Genomic DNA, 17,819 nt, shown 5'->3' with positions numbered 1-17,819 from the left:
TGCATTTTGTACCCACCAAATTGAATCTTCAATACCTTTGTGAGAGATATTCAGGTAATAGACTTCCCAAGATAAAAGGAATAAATAGTCCAATCTTTTGTGATAACCTAGCCTATCACCTTCAATAAAAAAAGTCTTATCTACAATTTTACTTCATCCACACCTAGTGATCTCAGCAACACCTCTTGGATTGTACACTGCCTATGAAATAAATCAGACATTAAACAATCCTCTCTCAAGTAAGCCTTATTGAATTTACTATCCCCACAGAAGTGCTTAAGCTCATCCAGTCTACTAAACCAGGATCTCCTAATGATCCTTGCCCTCCCTTCATTCTAAAGCGGATTCCTGTACCTGTAGCTCTACTTTTGACCATTATCTTTAACAACTGTGTGGAAGACCTCCATCCTTTAATTTCTCAAAAAACCTAACTTGGACCCGGAAAACCCAACCAACTACAGCCGCATTTCAAGAATGCCTTTTCCTGCGAAGATGGTTGAAAAAATTATGAACACTCAACTGACTCAAATAATCAAATCCAACCACATATTGGATCCCAGTCAATTTGGATTTCGAGCTGGGCACCGCACTGACCAAAGCCACTGATGAGTTAAGGAACGCCTTGGATGAGGGAGGCAAAACAGCTCTCACCCTTCTTGACTCATCAGCGGCCTACGATATGGTGGATCATTACACACCGATCCACCCCCTCAAACATCTGGGCAATAATAACAAAGCTCTTGCACCTTCTGGATCATTTTGTGACAGGCATCGAGCACTCCGTGATGCTGGATAGTTTTACCTCCAAACAGTTCTCCCTTCCTTGTGGGGCCCCGCAGATACTCTCCTATTCCCTTACTCTTCAACATACACGTCACTGAATTAGCCTCTCCTATTAGGTCATTTAGATTTTCATCCACTTCCTACACAAATTGTGCTGTCAGCCTATAACAATGTTAACCACACAAGCCTCCAACTTCATAACAGTATGAGAACAATTGGCAGCTGGATGGGCTAACATTGCCTTAAACTAAATTCGGATAAATCAGAGGTCATCCTCTTTGGAAATAACCCACAATTCTGGACCGCACCTGCTGGCCTTCACAAAAAGAAGCACTCATCATTGGGTTTTAATTTACTAGTGAATTGTAACAGATCAGATTACATTTAGCTTGCTTCTAAAGCGTTTTAACAAAAATGCACTTGCGTCATTAAACAACAAGGTCCCCAATGCTATTTTTGTAGACAAACTACTCTGGTAAAGGGGATACAAAAGTAACTTCACCAGAATACCTTTGCTTCTTCTATCAGTCTCTTCTCATCATCCACCTCTTCTGCCTTGACAGCAGACTCGTCAGACTGTGGCTTCTTCTTCTTCTGTTTTGGTGCCATAAAACCCTGAAGGAACTTCTTCACAACACTTGCCTGGAGCGAAATCACACAGTCTCCAAAATCTTTCAGGTTGTCTAGATTCCGGACCTACCATGAAAAATGCAACAATCAATCCTGGCAGCATGTGAAGTGATTAAATAGGTGGAAAGAAATAAACCACAGAAAACATGAATTCCATTTTACTCCTTAAAGCACTTTAAACAAGCATTTGCAATGCAATAGGTCTTGCATTAGGAAAGTTTAGATATTGGTATTGTAAATGACAAATTTTTTATTTAGGTGTTGGCTTTGAAAATAGCGAAATTAATAGCTTGGTCATTTACAATGCCAATAGTTTTAACTTTCGCAAATGTGACACCTATAGCATTTGTAATGCAATATATATTGTATTTACGTGACTTAGATGTATTGATATTACAAATAACAATGGCTTTTAATTTTTTAAAATAATTAATACTTAAATAAAAGTTATTGCAATTTATAATGGCAATTGCTTAAACTGTTGTAAATAACTTTTGTGAAGATTATGTTCAGTGTATTTTATTGTGATGAAAATACAAGAAAAGAAGTGGAATATTAACATCTTTTTGTGGCATTTGTAATAAAGCTTGAAACATTAAGAGCATATTTGAACCAGTTCTTGTTGAATGATTGCACAGATTGATTCTGTGGTGCCGCTGAGTGATGTTGTGGTGGCGACGAGTAGTAGCGGTATAACTGGATGTGTGGTGGGTGTAGGACTGAGGTGCTTTGGCAGAGCGGGGTTTGTGTCTCAGTAATGGTATAAGTGGATGGGTGAGGGGGGTGTAGGACTGAGGTGCTTTGGCAGATCAGGGTTTATATCCAAGTAGCAGTATAAGTGGAGGGGCGGGGGTGGTAGCGGTATAAGTGGAGCAGCGGGGGTGTAAGACTGAGGTGCTTAGGCAGAGTAGGGTTTGAGTCCCAGTAGCGGTATTAGTGAAGGGGAGGAGGACGGAGGGTATAGGGCTGAGGTGCTTTTGAAGAGCGGGGTTTGAGTCCTAGTAGCGGTGTAGGTAGAGGGGCGGCGTGGGAGGGAGGGGGTTTGGACTGTGGTGCTTTGGCAGAGCGGAGTTTGTGTCCTAGTAGCGGTATAAGTGGAGGGGGGTGTAGAATTGAGGTGCTTCGGCTGAGCAGGGTTTTTGTCCCAGTCCTTTATAAATGGAGGGGCGGAGGGTGTTGGACTGAGGTGCTTTGGCAGAGCGGGGTGTCCTAGAAGCGGTATAAATGGAGGGGTGGGGTGTGAGGTGCTATCGCAGGGCGGGGTTTGTGTCCCAGTAGCGGTATAAGTGGAGGGGTGGGGTGGGGTTTGGACTGTGGTGCTTTGGCAGAGCAGGGTTTGTGTCCCAGTGGCGGTATAAGTGGAGGGAGGGGGGCTGTAGGATGGAGGTGCTTTGGCAGAGCGGGGTTTGTGTCCCAGTAGCCAAATAAGTGGAGGGGGGGTGAGTATAGGACTGAGGGGCTTTGGCAGAGCGGGGTTTATGTCCCAGTAGCGGTATAAGTGGAGGGGGGGAAAGGGGGCTTTAGGATGGAGGGGGGGGGGGGGGCTGTAGGATGAGGTGCTTCGGCAGAGCGGGGTTTGTGTGTCCCAGAAACGTAGGGTGACCAGAATTTTAAAGCTTATGGCAGGCTGGAAGTGCTTGGCAGCCTATAATAATGTAAATAGCTGCAAAAATAACTTGGCATTTAAAAGCCGAATAGACAGCAAAGCTTAAAACCACAGCGTTTATAATTGTTGTAAATTTACGATTGTATTTTTACATTTGATTTATGATCTAGTGCATGCCCAGTGCACGGCGGCTTAATATCCGGTCATTGGTTTGGGCGAGAATAATAAAATGTCTTTTTACTTGGTTTATCTACCCTTAGCTTACTTGCCATGGGCAGCACAATAAAAGTGCACAGTGTGCCTTTAATCTCCTTTTATCTTCTTACGGACTTCCCTTTTGTTTAAAAATCCACAACCCGCAATCTGGTATTCTCTGAAGATCTGGAGGTAATAAAGTGTTCATCCGGTTTAATCCTCTCGTTTCACATGGGTGATTGGCTGACTGAAAAGTAAAATTTCTCGACCATGGCGGGGTCAGCAGGAATACAGAGACCAGCAGCAGCTGATAGCAAAGGAGTGTTCGTGCATAATTTGGAGAAATAAAGCATTCTCATTAAAAGCCCCAATTAATGTTCTTTCTCCTTGAAGCAGCCAGAATAGAAGTACTCTGGGAAACTAAAAGCGGGTAATTAACAACCCTTTGCTATAACGAAAGAAAAACAAGCATCACCCGAAGGCAGGCACTGAAAGCGATCGCTATTGTAAACAAGTGGTGCGCGCGCGCACCTATGCTTCCAATTATCACGGCCCCTGTCTGGGCATGATAATTTGAAGCATATGTCAGGAAATGCGCGTAATAGACACTAATAGGCCAGGGGCGGAGCTATGCGCTCGCCTCTGGCCTATTGGTGTCTATTTTACAGAACAGCAAGCAGTGAAAGGCCAATAGCAGGCCCAAATAGAAACTCACACGCACAAGGGTGTGGAATTTGCAGGTCTATTTTTAAAACCCCTTCAAGAGGGCTCTCTTGCGAGCCCTAAAAATGCCGCACAGTTCCACAATATGACAATCAAATAAGTTATGCTTGCCCAACAAGATGCCCAGAACATTAAGGACTTCCAAAAGGAAAAAGTTCTTACCCAAGAAGCCTACACTCCATAGTATTTCTTAAAGTCCCTTCAACCAAATCACAGCCACATGGCATTGTAGTATATTACGACTTTGCATTTACCCAGATTTTTTACTATGCTCTCCACCCTTCTATTGGAATCATTCAGTCCGGATGTTTTGTCAAGTCCATTATCCAATTAACTGGTTATTTGAAACTACACTGCGTGCATAAAAGCCCCATTAGAAATGCACATCTAATGTGATCAACGTGAATTCGCTGTGGCACATGACCAGGTTTGAAAAAAGTGGACAAGATAAGATTCACTATAGGGACCTTCTATTGCAACACCCACTTCCTTCAGCAACAGACCACTGGCTAGCCAAAAATAAAAGTCCAGGAAAACCATGTTCATGGAGCTTCAAGTAGACTCCGCATTTATATCCAGCATAAGAGGGATGCAAAAATCTATTCTGATAGGAGTATTTGGCTCTTATTACAGAATATAACAAATCAGCTATGTTTGCAAGCAGGATTGCATCATTCCACTAGCCCTGCTCTCCAATAGTGTTATATTTACTCCTGAACACAAGAAACTATTTTGCAAGTTTGGAAAAGGTGGTTTCAAGTTCATAACGTATATACTTCAGAATAACTTCTATACACTGTGCAATATCAAAAAGGTAAGAGTTTCAATAGAAGTAGCAAACATACTTCTGTCATTCTTTTCTAAACCCAAAATATTAAGCTGGGGTGTCCTGCAAAGTTCTACTCTGTCACTTCTGCTGGTTAAAATCTAATCGCAACTGCTGATAGATCTACTTAAACACTTGGGAATATAACACTAGAGATACGCTGATGGCACTGCTTACTTTCAGTTTCAAAAGATAGCCTCCATCTGGATAGACGCGGACTTTTAGCTCAAACGTAGATTCTGGAAGGGTCTTAGGATGTCAGAACAAAGCATAACCCTGAAATCACAATGCCTGTTCTGGGAGTATGGACCTTCCCCATAGTACCTCAAATACCACCCTTGCCTTTTATTAATCTAAACTTGCAAACACCAATAGTTACTGTTTATGTGCAATGTTGGCAAGATTTTAGCAACTGATACGACAAGTATCTCTGAAAAACTAATAAAAAGTCTAGTTTGTTCAAATTTCTGTAACCAAACAAATTAACATTTGTTGTCAAAGATTAAAATAAGCACAACTGTCACAAATAGAAATTAACACACATACAAGGCATGGAAGTAATAGAAGCTAACCAATTAACAGGCTTGGATACATTCAACTTATCTTATTTAGATACTCTCCACTGTATGTCATTCAAGTATCCAAGAGCAGGGTTGCTTTTTTTTTTTTTTTAAACAAAGGAACAGCACTTGCATTGTTTAACATTTTTTATACAATGAGATTAATAACTAGCTTGCATGAATATAAATGATTTAATGAAATAGTTACCTTCGGTAACGTCTTAGCTGGTAAAGACTATTTAGCTGCAGATTCCCTACCTTAGAAAGATCCTGAGGCGTCAGAATGAATCTGGAAATTTTTTGGGGAACAGTACCCCTGCTCACCGGTAGGTGGCGCAGACCGGATCCGGATGGCATAGATAACACCAGATGTGACTAGTGCGGTGCCTACATAAACACCACCAAAGCATGCTGAAATCAGTTTTTTAGCGACTTTCCACATCAGTAGCACAGATCCACAAAAACAGACCACTGGTGTGGAAAACCAGAGCTCTGAAAGGAGAACAGCCCCGTCTCTAGAAATCCATTTGCAGAGCCTGTCAGATATCCAGGACTCCGCGCGAGAAAGCAGTGGTCGCAGCCTTGGTGGAATGAGGGCAAAAGCCATCTAAGGGTTGCTTCTTGACAAATGAGTAACGTTTTAATGCAGAGCAAGATCCATTGTGAAACGATCAGTTTCTGCCCTGCCTATCCCTTCTTCATTCCTACATATCCCAAGAAACATTGGTCGCCCAGCCAGAACTCTTTTGGGCGGTTAAGGTAGAACAACACTATTTGGTCCAGTCGGTAAAGTCGATCCTATTTTTTAGAGGGATGAGAGGAGCATAAAAAGTAGGCACAGTGATGGACTGGTCTACATGAAAGAGAGTGACAACTTTTGGTAGAAAGGAAGCTCTAGTTCGTAGAACCAGCTTGTCTAGGAAGACGTTCAGTTATGGAGGCCTGGGTGACAGACTGAAGCCCACAACCTGTTTTTCTGCACAGGTTGTTGATGTCCCAGGATGCTGGTTTCTGGCTCAGGTAAGACATTTGGCAGTTCGGGCTGGACTGTTCCCATGAGGCATAGCGTCAATACTGATTTGCATATAGCGGTGTCTGAACAGGTGTGGCGAAGTGAGCTAAAGAACGATTATGGATTCAACCCAGATGTGAGACTGGGGGAGAGTGTCTCAAAAGTTTCAGCGCTCAGTCCATCTCCTCCTTGTGTTTGCTTTCTGCACATCATGCCACATACTTGCCCCAATGGCAAGCGTATACAGTTTTGGTGTAGGGAGGCTTTGCTGCCAGATCATCAGTGTCTTTGGGCGAAAGGTCAAAAGCTGTCAACTGTCACCACACAATCTCCACGCAAGGCACTGACCGGTTCGGGCGGAAAACCTTTCCCTTCTGCAGCGACAGAGAATACTTAGGAGGCAGTCTGATCAGAGAACCGACGGCCATGTTCAACAGCTCGGGATACCAAAGAAAAGAATCTTGGAGTGAAAGCTGCCTTAGAAACTCCAGCGCACAGAACTACAGACATTATGTGTTCTTGTCGGTGGTAAACAGATCTAACCAAGGCTCCACCCACTGCTGAAAGAGACCTTGCACCACCTTCGGATGGAGATGCCACTTGTGGTCTGCTAGACTTCTTCAGCTGAGTTTGTCCACCCTGGCGTTCTAAGAGCCTACCAGGATATGCTGTGACGTTCCAGCAATGCCCAGACACACATAGCCTCTTAACATTGGGCCCAAGGCTCCACCCTGTTGGTTGCAGTGGTGGCAATGGTGTTGTCCTTGAACACCTGCACCAGCCTTCCTTTGATAAGGGCAGAAAGGTTTTTAAAGCTAGTCAGGCTAGCTAGGCCAAAAGAATGGGTGCCGCAAAGCCACCAACCAAGATTTCACCTTCAGACAGCGCCAGCGCATCTCGAAACATTGCCGGCTGGCCCTACTGGGGAGAAAAACTCGACAAAGTAGATTTCATTTACCTGCACCGCTTGTGAGGCACGGACTACGGCTGGAGGAGGGGCCCATGGGGCCGACATGCAGTATCTCCAGAGTCCGGGCCTATATGGGGGACCGAGACCACAAGTGGGAGGTACGTAGACTTTGGCAGCAGCCGTGCACCGTCCTACTACATGTAAAACACTCCTCTGAGCGAGACTATTCGACCTTCCACCGCCAGGGAATCCTTTCCTATGCCTCCACCTGCGTTCTCTCCGTGACCTCTGGGAGCTCAGAGACCCTGGTTCCTGGTGGAGGCATGGGGGCTCTAACGATGGCCTACCACATTCAAGTAAGGGTCTAGTTAAAAATTAGTATAGCGCACTACTCACCCAGAGGGTCTCAAGGCGCTTGAGGGAGGGGGGTTCATTACTGATCAAACAACCAAGTCTTGAGTTGCTTTCTGAAGGAGAGGTGGTTCTGTGTAAGGCAGAGGTGGGTGGGGAGGGAGTTCCAGGTTTTGGCCGCTAAGTAGGAGAAGGATCTTCCTCCCATGGTGGCTCTCCGAATGCGTGGAATCGCGGCGAGGGCTTGGTTGGACGATCGTAGTTGACGGGTACGGGTTTAAAAGGTCAGGCGGGTGTTGAGGTAACTTGGTCCTAGGGGGCCTTGTGTGCATGGGTGAGGAGCCGGAACGTGATTCTCTCGTTGACGGGGAACCAGTGTAGGTCTCTCAGGTGGCCGGATATGTTGTTGTGGCGGGGTATGTCTAGGATGAGTCGAGCTGAGGCGTTCTGAATGCGTTGGAAGTCTTTTCTGCAATTTGGCAGTGGTTTCGGCGTAGAGGGTGTTTCCGTAGTCCAGTCGGCTTGTGACAAGTGCTTGGGTGACCGTCTTCCTTGTTTCGGTGGGGATCCATCGGAAGATCTTTAGGAGCATGCGTAGGATGTTAAAACATGATAAGACGGCGTTGACTTGTCTGGTCATCGAGAGGGAGGAGTCTAGGATGAATCCCAAGTTGCGAGCATGGTCCGTTGGTTTGGGTGCGTTGCCTAGGGCCGGGGGCCACCATGAGTCGTCCCAGGCAGAGGGGGATGACCCTAGGATGAGGACTTCAGTCTTGTCTGAATTCAGTTTTAGGTGGCTGTTCTTCATCCACTCGGCTATGTCTTTCATCCCTTCGTGTAGGTTGGTTTTGGCGGTGTTTGGGTCTTTGGTGAGGGAGAGGATCAGCTGTGTGTCGTCAGCGTAGGAGAGGATGTTGAGGTTGTGTTGGCGTGCGATGGATGTGAGAGGACTCATGTAGACGTTTAAGAGGGTGGGGCTGAGCGAAGATCCTTGTGGTACGCCGCAGATGACTTCGGTGGCCTCAGATCTGAAAGGGAGGAGGCGAACTCTCTGGGTTCTTCCGGCGAGGAACGAGATGATCCAATCCAATGCTTTATCTTGTATTCCAACGTTGCTGAGGCGTTGTACAAGGGTACGGTGGCAGACCGTGTCGAACGCTGCGGAGAGGTCCAGGAGGATGAGGGACGGTGTTTCCCCGTTGTCGAGCAGAGTCCGGATGTCGTCTGTGGCTGCGATGAGGGCGGCCTCGTTGCTGTGATTGGCTCAGAAGCCGGACTGTGAGGGGTCGAGGGAGCCGTTAGACTCAAAGGCGGCGAGCTGACTGTTGATGGTCTTTTCTATGACTTTGGCGGGGAATGGGAGGAGCGAGATGGGGCGGTAGTTCTTAAGTTCGGTGGGGTCAGCTGTAGGTTCTCAGGAGGGCACTGAGTTCGGCATGTTTCCAGCTTTATGGGAAGGTAGGGGTGTTGAGGGGGCAGTTGATGATGTCCCGGAGTTGGGGTGCGATGACGGAGTCGGCCTTGTTGAAGATGTGATGGGGGAATGGGTCGGTTGGTGATCCTGAGTGGATGGAGTTCATCAAGCAGATGGTGTCTTCGTTGCTGATCGGGTCCAGGCGCGAAGGGTGGTGGTGGGGGGCTTCAATTAAGTGGTGAGGGGAGTGGACTGGTCGCTGAAGCTGTTATGTATGTCAGCGATCTTGCTGTGGAAGAATGAGTCTAGAGAAACGCAGGTCTTGAGAGGGAGTGATGTCATTGTTGCCGGCGCTGGGATTGGTGAGTTCTTTGACAATGCTAAAGAGTTCCTTGCTGTTGTGGGCGTTGTTGTCTAGTCGATCCTTGAATGCTGATTTCTTGGCGGTGCGGATCAGCTGATGGTGTTTGCGGGTGGCGTTCTTGAGGGCGGTCATGTTGTCTGGTTGGGTTTCTTCGCCAGGTTTTCTCGAGGGTGCGGCAGTTCTTTTTGGAGTTCTTGAGGTCGTCAGTGAACCAGGAGGCTTTTTTGCTTCCGGGCTTGTTGGGATGGTTTTTCATGGGTGCTAATTCGTCAGCGCAGTGGGTGATCCACTGTGCGAGATTGATGGCTGCTTGATTTGGGTCCGTTGATCTGGCGGGAGGGTTTTGGTTCAGTGATGTGGTGAGCTGGTCGGTGGTAATTTTGTTCCAGCTTCTGCGGGGAGCTTGTTGCGAGTGGTGGTGGGTCGTGGTCTTTCTGAAGCTGAAGTGGACGCAGCTGTGGTCTGTCCAGTGGAATCCCATGGCGTGATTGAATGAGATGTGCTTGCTGGAGGAGAAGATTGGGTCGAGTGTGTGTCCAGCGTAGTGGGTGGGGGTATTCACCAGTTGTTTGAGTCCGAGATTGGCGAGGTTGTCCAGCAGGGTGGTGGTGGTGTTGCTGTCATTCTCGAGGTGGAAGTGGAGGTCCCCTAGGAGAATGTAGTCATTGGAGGGGAGGGTGTGTGGGCTGACCAATTCAGCGATGTCTTCGCTGAATTGTGTGCGGGGTCCTGGAGGTCTGTATATGAGGGTGCCTCTGAGTGTGGTCTTGGGATCGGTGTGCATCTGGAAGTGGAGGTGTTCGGTGGCTATGAGGGTGTGTTCGGAGCTGGTCGAGATGCAAATGGTGTTCCTGTGGATGATGGCGATGCCTCCTCCCAATTGGTTGATGCGGTCCTTTCGGATAATCATGTATCCGTCCGGGATGGCTATGGCGATGTTGGGTGCTGATGAGGCGTTCATCTAGGTTTCCGTGATAAAGGCGACGTCCGGCGATGCGGTGTCGAGTAGGTTCCATAGTTCCACGGAGTGTCTGTGGACGGAGCGGGTGTTAAGCAGGATGCACTTCAGGTGGTTGTTGTCGGAGCTCTGTTTGGCGTTTGTGGATGTAGTGCGGGTCCTGATGCAGCAGAACGTGCATGATTGGCAGGTGAAGGGACCGTGGGTGCGTCCTGGGGCGGCTTGGTGGCAGTCGGGGAGTCGGCCAGTGTTGAGAGCAGTGAGTGTCGGCGTCGTAAGGTCGGCGTGAGGGGTGGCCTTTGCGGGGTCCAGGGGTTCTGGCGCTGGGTGCGGTCCAGGCGCGGACGGGCTTACCTTTGGCGCGCTTAGGGCCTGTGACCGCTGCGTGTAAGTGTATCTGTCATAAGTGGAGAGTGGAGGGGGGAGGAGCAGCTGGGAGGCGGGAGCGGGGTGGCGAGTGGGGAGGGGATCGATTGTAGATGCTGTAGGGAGCGGGGGTGGGGCCGCGGGGGAGCAGCGGCAGGGAGCGGGGAGGCGAGACTGGCTGGGACAACAAAATGGCACCAAACAACAACAAAGCAATGCAGGGCGAGATCGGGGCACAGTCTGGCACAGATACTAATGAAGGCAGCAAATACGATACCACACCAAGCAGGGTGAGATCGGGGACACAGATACGATATATCCCAGGATGCAGGCGAGATCGGGGGCACAGTCTGGCACAGAGTGTTGATGCGGTAAACGGACGGCCAGGAGCGGGTGGAGCGACCGTTTCTGACCAGGTCAGGCCAGGCCATCACTATTGGACCCCCAAGGCGCCTTGGGTCCCCTTTCAACTCGGATCCTTCACCAATGCACTACTTTCACTACTACTGCTGTGAATGGGGATTATCTGCTGACTCTGGAACGGTCCCTTCTACCTCTCCTCTCACCACTCTTGAACTTGGGGCGAGCAGGAGGACGAGGTGAACAGCGCTTCCCAGTAACACTGGTACCGTGGCTTTAGATGGAACTTTGATGATGTCCTCTGAGTGGAATCCATAAATAATTACTGTGGAGCCAGAGCAACCTTGGACGATGCACGGTGGAGCTGACCTACGCAGCTATAAAGGGGTTTGGCTCTGGTTCACCCCCTCGGACGTCACCCACTCAGCCGGACATCGAACTTTGTTTTTTCTTGTCTCCCCGTTGTGTTGCCCTCCCTACCCAGTCTCCTTCCTCTTTCGTATTCCTGATCCCCCCCCTGATTTGCTAAGTGTAATTGTGTTCTTTCCCTTGCTCAACAGCACTTTTAGTGTTGGACATTGATGTTTTGTATCTATTTTTTGTAACCTATGTAACATCCAAGTTCTCCCTTATGTAAAGCTCTCTGATACCTCCGGGTCTAGCCAGCAATATATAAAACTCCAAATAAATAAAAAAGCACCGGGAAGGGGGGGGGAATCATACATACACACACACATTCACATGAAACACACGCTTCTTCCAGCAGCGTAATACAAGCCACACCAACAGCGCTGGTTAAAATTGTTTTATTCTGTGACAAGCCAGGCATTACGCGTTTCGACTCCACGAGTCTTAATCATATGCCACTTATTGTCATCCTTGGTAATGCATCTGTTTCACCTATGTGATGAATAAAGAGCTGTTTTCATCAATCAGCATCCAGGAGAAGGAAATAGCTCCCCGACAAATAACATGGGAGTAGAGGGGATGTGGCTCAGTGGTCAGTTCCAGACTAGAGAACTGGGGATCCCGGTTCCAGTCTCAGCAGCTCAAAACCCTGTGATTCTATGCAAATCACAATCTCTCCGGGGGATAAGTGGTTACATAAATATGCTACAAGAGTAAGAAGCAAAAAAGGCAAAACTTTATGAAAAAATAGTTCCACCAAAGCGGATGTTAACAGTGTTTCGGCTACGGGAAACTGATAAGAGAAGCAGATGAGGCACAAGCATTGGTAAATGCAGGAAAATATGCTACAGCCAAAAGAATTGGAGGAAAAGTAAGTAGCACGCACAGGAACCAATGAGAAGCCAGGAAAGAGAGGAGACAGGATGCATGTCCCTTTTAAGTTTAAATTAAAAATAGATTTTTAGGCAAAACCTAAAAATGGAATAAGTTAGGTCAAGATCTGGCAGAAACCAAGATGGTTTTAGAGCATACTAACTTAGAAGGTGCAGTATCAATGATGTTATGAACCAGACTTTCCACTATGAACACATCCTCCACTCCCCCGACATCCCAAACCAAGGACCATCCCCATATGCTGCATTTAAAAGCACCCACCTTTTGATTAATATTTCCAAACAGCGCCTTACTAAATCCCCTAGTCTCAAGAATTTGTTTTCTGGTGTTTATTCCAATATTTAGGTATTAAATGAGATTCCTAAACTGTAACAAGTAAACTTATAATTTATAAAACCTATACCAGCAATGCACTTGCTCAAAAATTACAACACTAGGTTCTAAATTTGTATATAAACTGAATCAATCTCGTGTTACTTTATCACATTCTCATTGCAATGAGTCTATTGAATATAACAGTCGGTGTAAATATTTTATTAGCATTTGTACAAGCACCTGTACATATAATTTATCGCACTAGGTATACAAATTAAATTTAACAAGTACTTTTCAATAGTTCAACTTTGCTTGGAACTATCTCTTTTCTATTTATGTGCTCCAGTGTCCTGAGAATCTGGACCACACTTGACAAATAAAACAAATAATCAGTATGGCGAATATAGTCTGGCGACTTTGCTACCAATTACACAAAGATAATTTTTATGTACAAAAAAAACAAATTGTGCCGTATTACAAAGTTAGCCACAGCTAGCCAGGAGCAGCTCTAAATGAACTAATAAAAAGAAAGAAGGGTGTGCGTGAACGAAGCAACCTACTTGTCCACAGCAGAGAGAAAAGCAACAGCAGAGTATTTAGAAAGCAAACTGGGCAGGTATACACATCAGTAGCACTCTAAAAACAAAGGCTACCTACCCGAGCTTCAAACTCTGTAGTCTCGTCAAGATAGCCCAAACCTCCCTTGTGTAGCCGTGTGGCAACTTCAATTATGTCAGTGCGTAGGAAGTTTAACAGCTCCTGTTGCCCATCACAATTTTTCAGACCTGGGTTCGTCTTCCGTGAAAAATATATAGAATGCAGTATATCCGGATACCTGTAGAAGAAATATTAGATGTAAACGGCAGAATACTGCATATCTAGTTATCAAAAAACTAGCGAAGCAGGAATCATAAGGACCCATTGAACAAAGTGAAGCCACCATGTCAAATACAACAAATGCTAGTGTATCGAAGTATATATAAAGAGACCAGTGTCTACATGTTATGCAGACTGACAAAAGAAAACAGCTAAACAAATAACACAACAGCACTTAATATCACAAGTGGGGGGCAGGATGAGAGGGTAATTAAGAGTTTAGTTATAGTAGGTCAGCCCGGTACATGCTCTTCTAGTTACACCAGATAACGAAATTATATTTTAGGATTATTAGTTATGCCTGATGTTAACAGCACAGATGGGCCACGTAACCGAAGCAGGTGGCAGAAAGTCACTAAACGTTTCTGCGATTTTGAATGAGACTGTGCCCAATGCAGAGTACAATGGCCATGCTCTTTAAAACAGACTGTATCCCCATAATGCATAGTATTCATTGTGTCCTGGTAAATTTTTGTTCTTGGATGTATTCAAATTAGGCCTACTTCAGGAATGAATATGCTGATAGATTAGTCTATGCTTGGAAGCAGTTGTGGTAATTTTCATGGGTACTATCTACAATGCCAAAGTACAAGAACCATTAACTTCAAGGCATATTGTTAAGTAAAGGAGTAGAGGCCAGTGAAGACATGTACCAAGAAGTGAGTCGCCTGCTGTGCTTGGCAAAACTGAATTATTGTAGAGGGATAAGAGGACCAATGTGACCCTAGTCTGGTGTTTTCGAAGGATTCAGCTCAAAACCGCTTCAACTTAAAGGTTGCAATGGAAAAGAAACAGTGTACGAACCTAGATCAATTCAAAATCATCAGCAAGATGTCACTTTGTAACCAGGAGTAAAAACCAGTGCATAAAAAGGGACTGTTTTTTTAGCCTATAAGCTGCACACTTCACCCAACAAATAGTTAAAAAAAAAAAAAGCCAAAGCAAAGGTGGATTGTTTAAATTAAGAAGGTTTAGTTGCTGGATGGGCCGTAAAAAGTGCCAAGGTTACAAGTCTGTATCCCAGGATATGATATAGGGGGGTTCGGGGAGGGGATGGGGCGCAGGGTTACCATACCATGCCACTTTTTCTGTGCAATAACTTCATTATGCTATGACAATGATTTCTGAAGCCGGTTGTGTTGATTACCAATAAAAAAACTTTACAAAAAAAAAAGTTTAGTTGCCTTTTGACTAGATTTAGCAGCAGCCTCTAAATTCGGATGTCTATATTCTTATCACTAACATTGGGAACAAGACTAAAATAGCTGTGAGAAAATTTGATTCTGCCTCCAACAGGATGGTCACATGCTAACAAGGGCAAACTACAGCAAAATTCCAGCCTTCTTTCCTTGACAGGCCTGAACACTTTCTGCAGACACCCTAACCCGAAGGGACCGGTTGAGGTGGTGGGCCTCGAAAGATACTAACTTGCAGGTATGGAGATCCATAAATAGCATCCTGGCTCTACTTTCTGTAAAGGGCAAAAGCGCATTATGGCACAGTCTGACCAAAGAGGCATGACCCATCAAAAGGAAAATCTGTGAGATTAGTTGTCACCAAAGAAGCCCATGAACTCATCCTGCACATCGCACTAGTCCTGACTGCTTTGCCTGAACAGTTGGTCGTGTCCAGGCCTCACTGTAGGACATAAATCGATGTCTCAGACAATCTGAATGGTCTGTGCCAAGCCGGTGTGAAATTCCTCAGGACTACTAGCAAGATCTCTGCAACCAAGTCCCATAATTCAAAGAAGGACCAATCCAATTAATAGCTGATCTTAACTGAACAAAAGGGTAGACCACCTAAAGAGAACACTAGACCGCTCTAGATTGCGCTAGTGGAAGCCTGAACTATCTACCTCTCCAGAAAAGGCTGTGTAGTCGAAAAAGGCAGGGCCACCGTGAGAAGGTCTGTAGTGTTGTGCAACCCATCCATTTACATGTGGGTAGGCACAAATTTTTAGCAAAGGTGCCCACACGCAAAGCAGAGTAACGGTCAGTGTTTCGTCAAATGACAGCCCAGGCTGCAAAAACTTCAGTTATGGCACTGGTTTTCACCTCAGACAGAAATTCAAGGTTCATGATTTCAGCTGCTTGGCTGACCAGATTACCACTACAAATAAGACAGTCTCTTCTGGTGAGGGACATGGGGGAACTCGGCCCTGTACCAGGGGACATGACCACTCCACTGGTCTTTTGTAGGTTCAAATAGGAATTATATTGTGAGAGCTATCCCCCGCCCCTCCCAACCTTAACCAATGGCCAGCTGGCTTGGTCAGAATGCGACAAAATGTTGTTCGACTGCTGGAGGAGGGGTCTTAGGAAATGGGGCTGTTTTGGCATAGTGAAAAGAGGATGATCATACCAGGATTGCTTCAGGTGAGGCAGAGCTCTTTAATGGTTGAACCTTGCCTCCACCAACAAGGTGGCCCGGGTACACAACCTGACTCTACCCTATCTGGTACTTAGTAGCCTTGATAGTTAGGCCTGCGTTCTTCAGGGCCTCCAAAACATCTCAGGTGAACCAGGCGGAGCTAAAGACAGCAATATCATCTAGATATGCTGCACTATAGTCTTCCAGGCTTATCAGGACTTTGTTCACCAACCTTTGAAAAGTGGCAGTGCATTATTCAAACCAAAGTGCATTACCACAAATTGGTTGTGCCAACTAGGGGTGAAAAATGCTGTCTTTGGCTTTGAATCATCAGCAAATCTGGTCTGCCAGTAGACAGCTGTAAGATCAAATGTGCTCAGAAACTTGGCTGAGGCCAAAGTATCTATAAGCTCATCTGCTCTTGGAATTGGATGGGCATCAGTCCTAGTGACTGCATTGAGACCGCTGTAGTCTACACAAAACCTCATCGCTCACCACCCTGGGTGTGAGGTTTCAGTACCAAGGCCACTGAACTAGCCCAAGGGCTATCAGAGTTCAATAACTCCCAAATCCAACATCTTCTGGACTTCAGTCCTGATACAGTCCCTGCCATGATCAGATTGCCTGTAAGGAAAATGCTACTTACCTGTTCTTGGCATGCAGAACTGCAGATTCTCAAACTTAGCATTAGATCGCGATCTGGTGTTGGGCTCAGATGCTGCAGGTTGTCTTAGAAGAGGTCTTTGTAGTCACGAGATAGGTGACTCCTCCCTTGGACAATAGTGCACATGGGCATCGACTCCATCCTTAGATTGTTTTTCGCCATGACGGGAAATGCAGTTAGTAGAAAGAAAAAATATATCCGTGTGTATATCTAAGTAAGATAGAACTGGAACAGATACAGGTCACGGGGAGGAGGGTGGGCGTGTGAGAATCTGCAGCACTAAATGCCAAGAACAGATGCATACTGGTAAGTAGCATTTTCCATTCGAGGCATGCGAGCTGCAGATCTCACACTTAGCATAGACTATACAGCAGTGTCTCCCCAAGCGGTGGTCACCTGTATCTGTTGGCCTACAGCAGCTTGCTGCTTGGCTTGCACATCAACACAATAGTGTTTAGTGAAGATGTGTGCAGTAGACCATGTTGCTGCTTTACTGTTGCTGCTTTACAGAGGTCTTCTAGGGAAATGTTCCCTAAGGAGAATGTTCCCTAAGGAGAATGTTCCCTAAGGAAGCCATAGAGGCTCCTAGTTTGCATGTGGAGTGCACTCTAGGAGGAATTGGTAATGTGCGTTTTGCTTTTTGATAGCATATTTGGATACATTTTACAATCCTCCTTGCAATACCAGCTTTAGAGATGGGATTGCCTTTATGCGGTGGGGAGAAAGCTACAAACAATTGTTTTGCAAAAGGATTTAGTTCTGTCAATGTAATAAAGAAGGGATCTTACCATCTAGGGTATGTAGAGCTCTTTCTGCTACAGAGTCTGTGTTTTGAAGAAACACTGGCAACTCTACTGATTGATCAAGATGAAATTGAGTGATGACTTTAGGAAGGAATTGGGTTTGTTCCGAGGACTTGGTTACAATGTAGTCGTAAAAATGGTTCCTGTATAGTGAAGCTTGAATCTCACTTACTCTTCTAAGAGGTAATGGCAACTAGGAAAGCGGTTTTCCATGTGAGGAACTGTAGTTCACATTTGTGTAAAGGTTTAAATGGGGGTCCCATGAGCCTGGTAAAAATAATATTTAGGTTCCACCCTGGATAGGGTGGTAGCCTAGGAAGAATGATTCTTTTTAGTTCTTCCATAAATGCTTTAATTACAGGGAATCTAAATAGTGACAAGTGCTGCAAGATGAAAACGTATAGATGAGTATGCTAGATTACATCTTT

General features: G+C 45.8%; 1 protein-coding gene across 1 annotated transcript in view; it reads right to left on the bottom strand.

Moving 5' to 3' along the window:
- BAZ1B (bromodomain adjacent to zinc finger domain 1B) overlaps positions 1-17,819 on the bottom strand; it is a 260,841-nt gene that overhangs the window by 149,930 nt on the left and 93,092 nt on the right. Inside the window, exons 12-13 of the mRNA XM_086954030.1 lie at positions 13,333-13,510; positions 1,294-1,479 (exon numbers count right to left, since the gene is read on the bottom strand). Of these exons, the coding sequence (XP_086810156.1) occupies positions 1,294-1,479; positions 13,333-13,510 (364 nt within the window). The remainder of the gene's footprint in view (positions 1-1,293; positions 1,480-13,332; positions 13,511-17,819) is intronic.

This window comes from Lissotriton vulgaris, chromosome 2_1, assembly GCF_964263255.1.
Source record: "Lissotriton vulgaris chromosome 2_1, aLisVul1.2, whole genome shotgun sequence".
Taxonomy (NCBI): domain Eukaryota; kingdom Metazoa; phylum Chordata; class Amphibia; order Caudata; family Salamandridae; genus Lissotriton; species Lissotriton vulgaris.
This window is presented reverse-complemented; position numbering and strand designations above follow the sequence as displayed.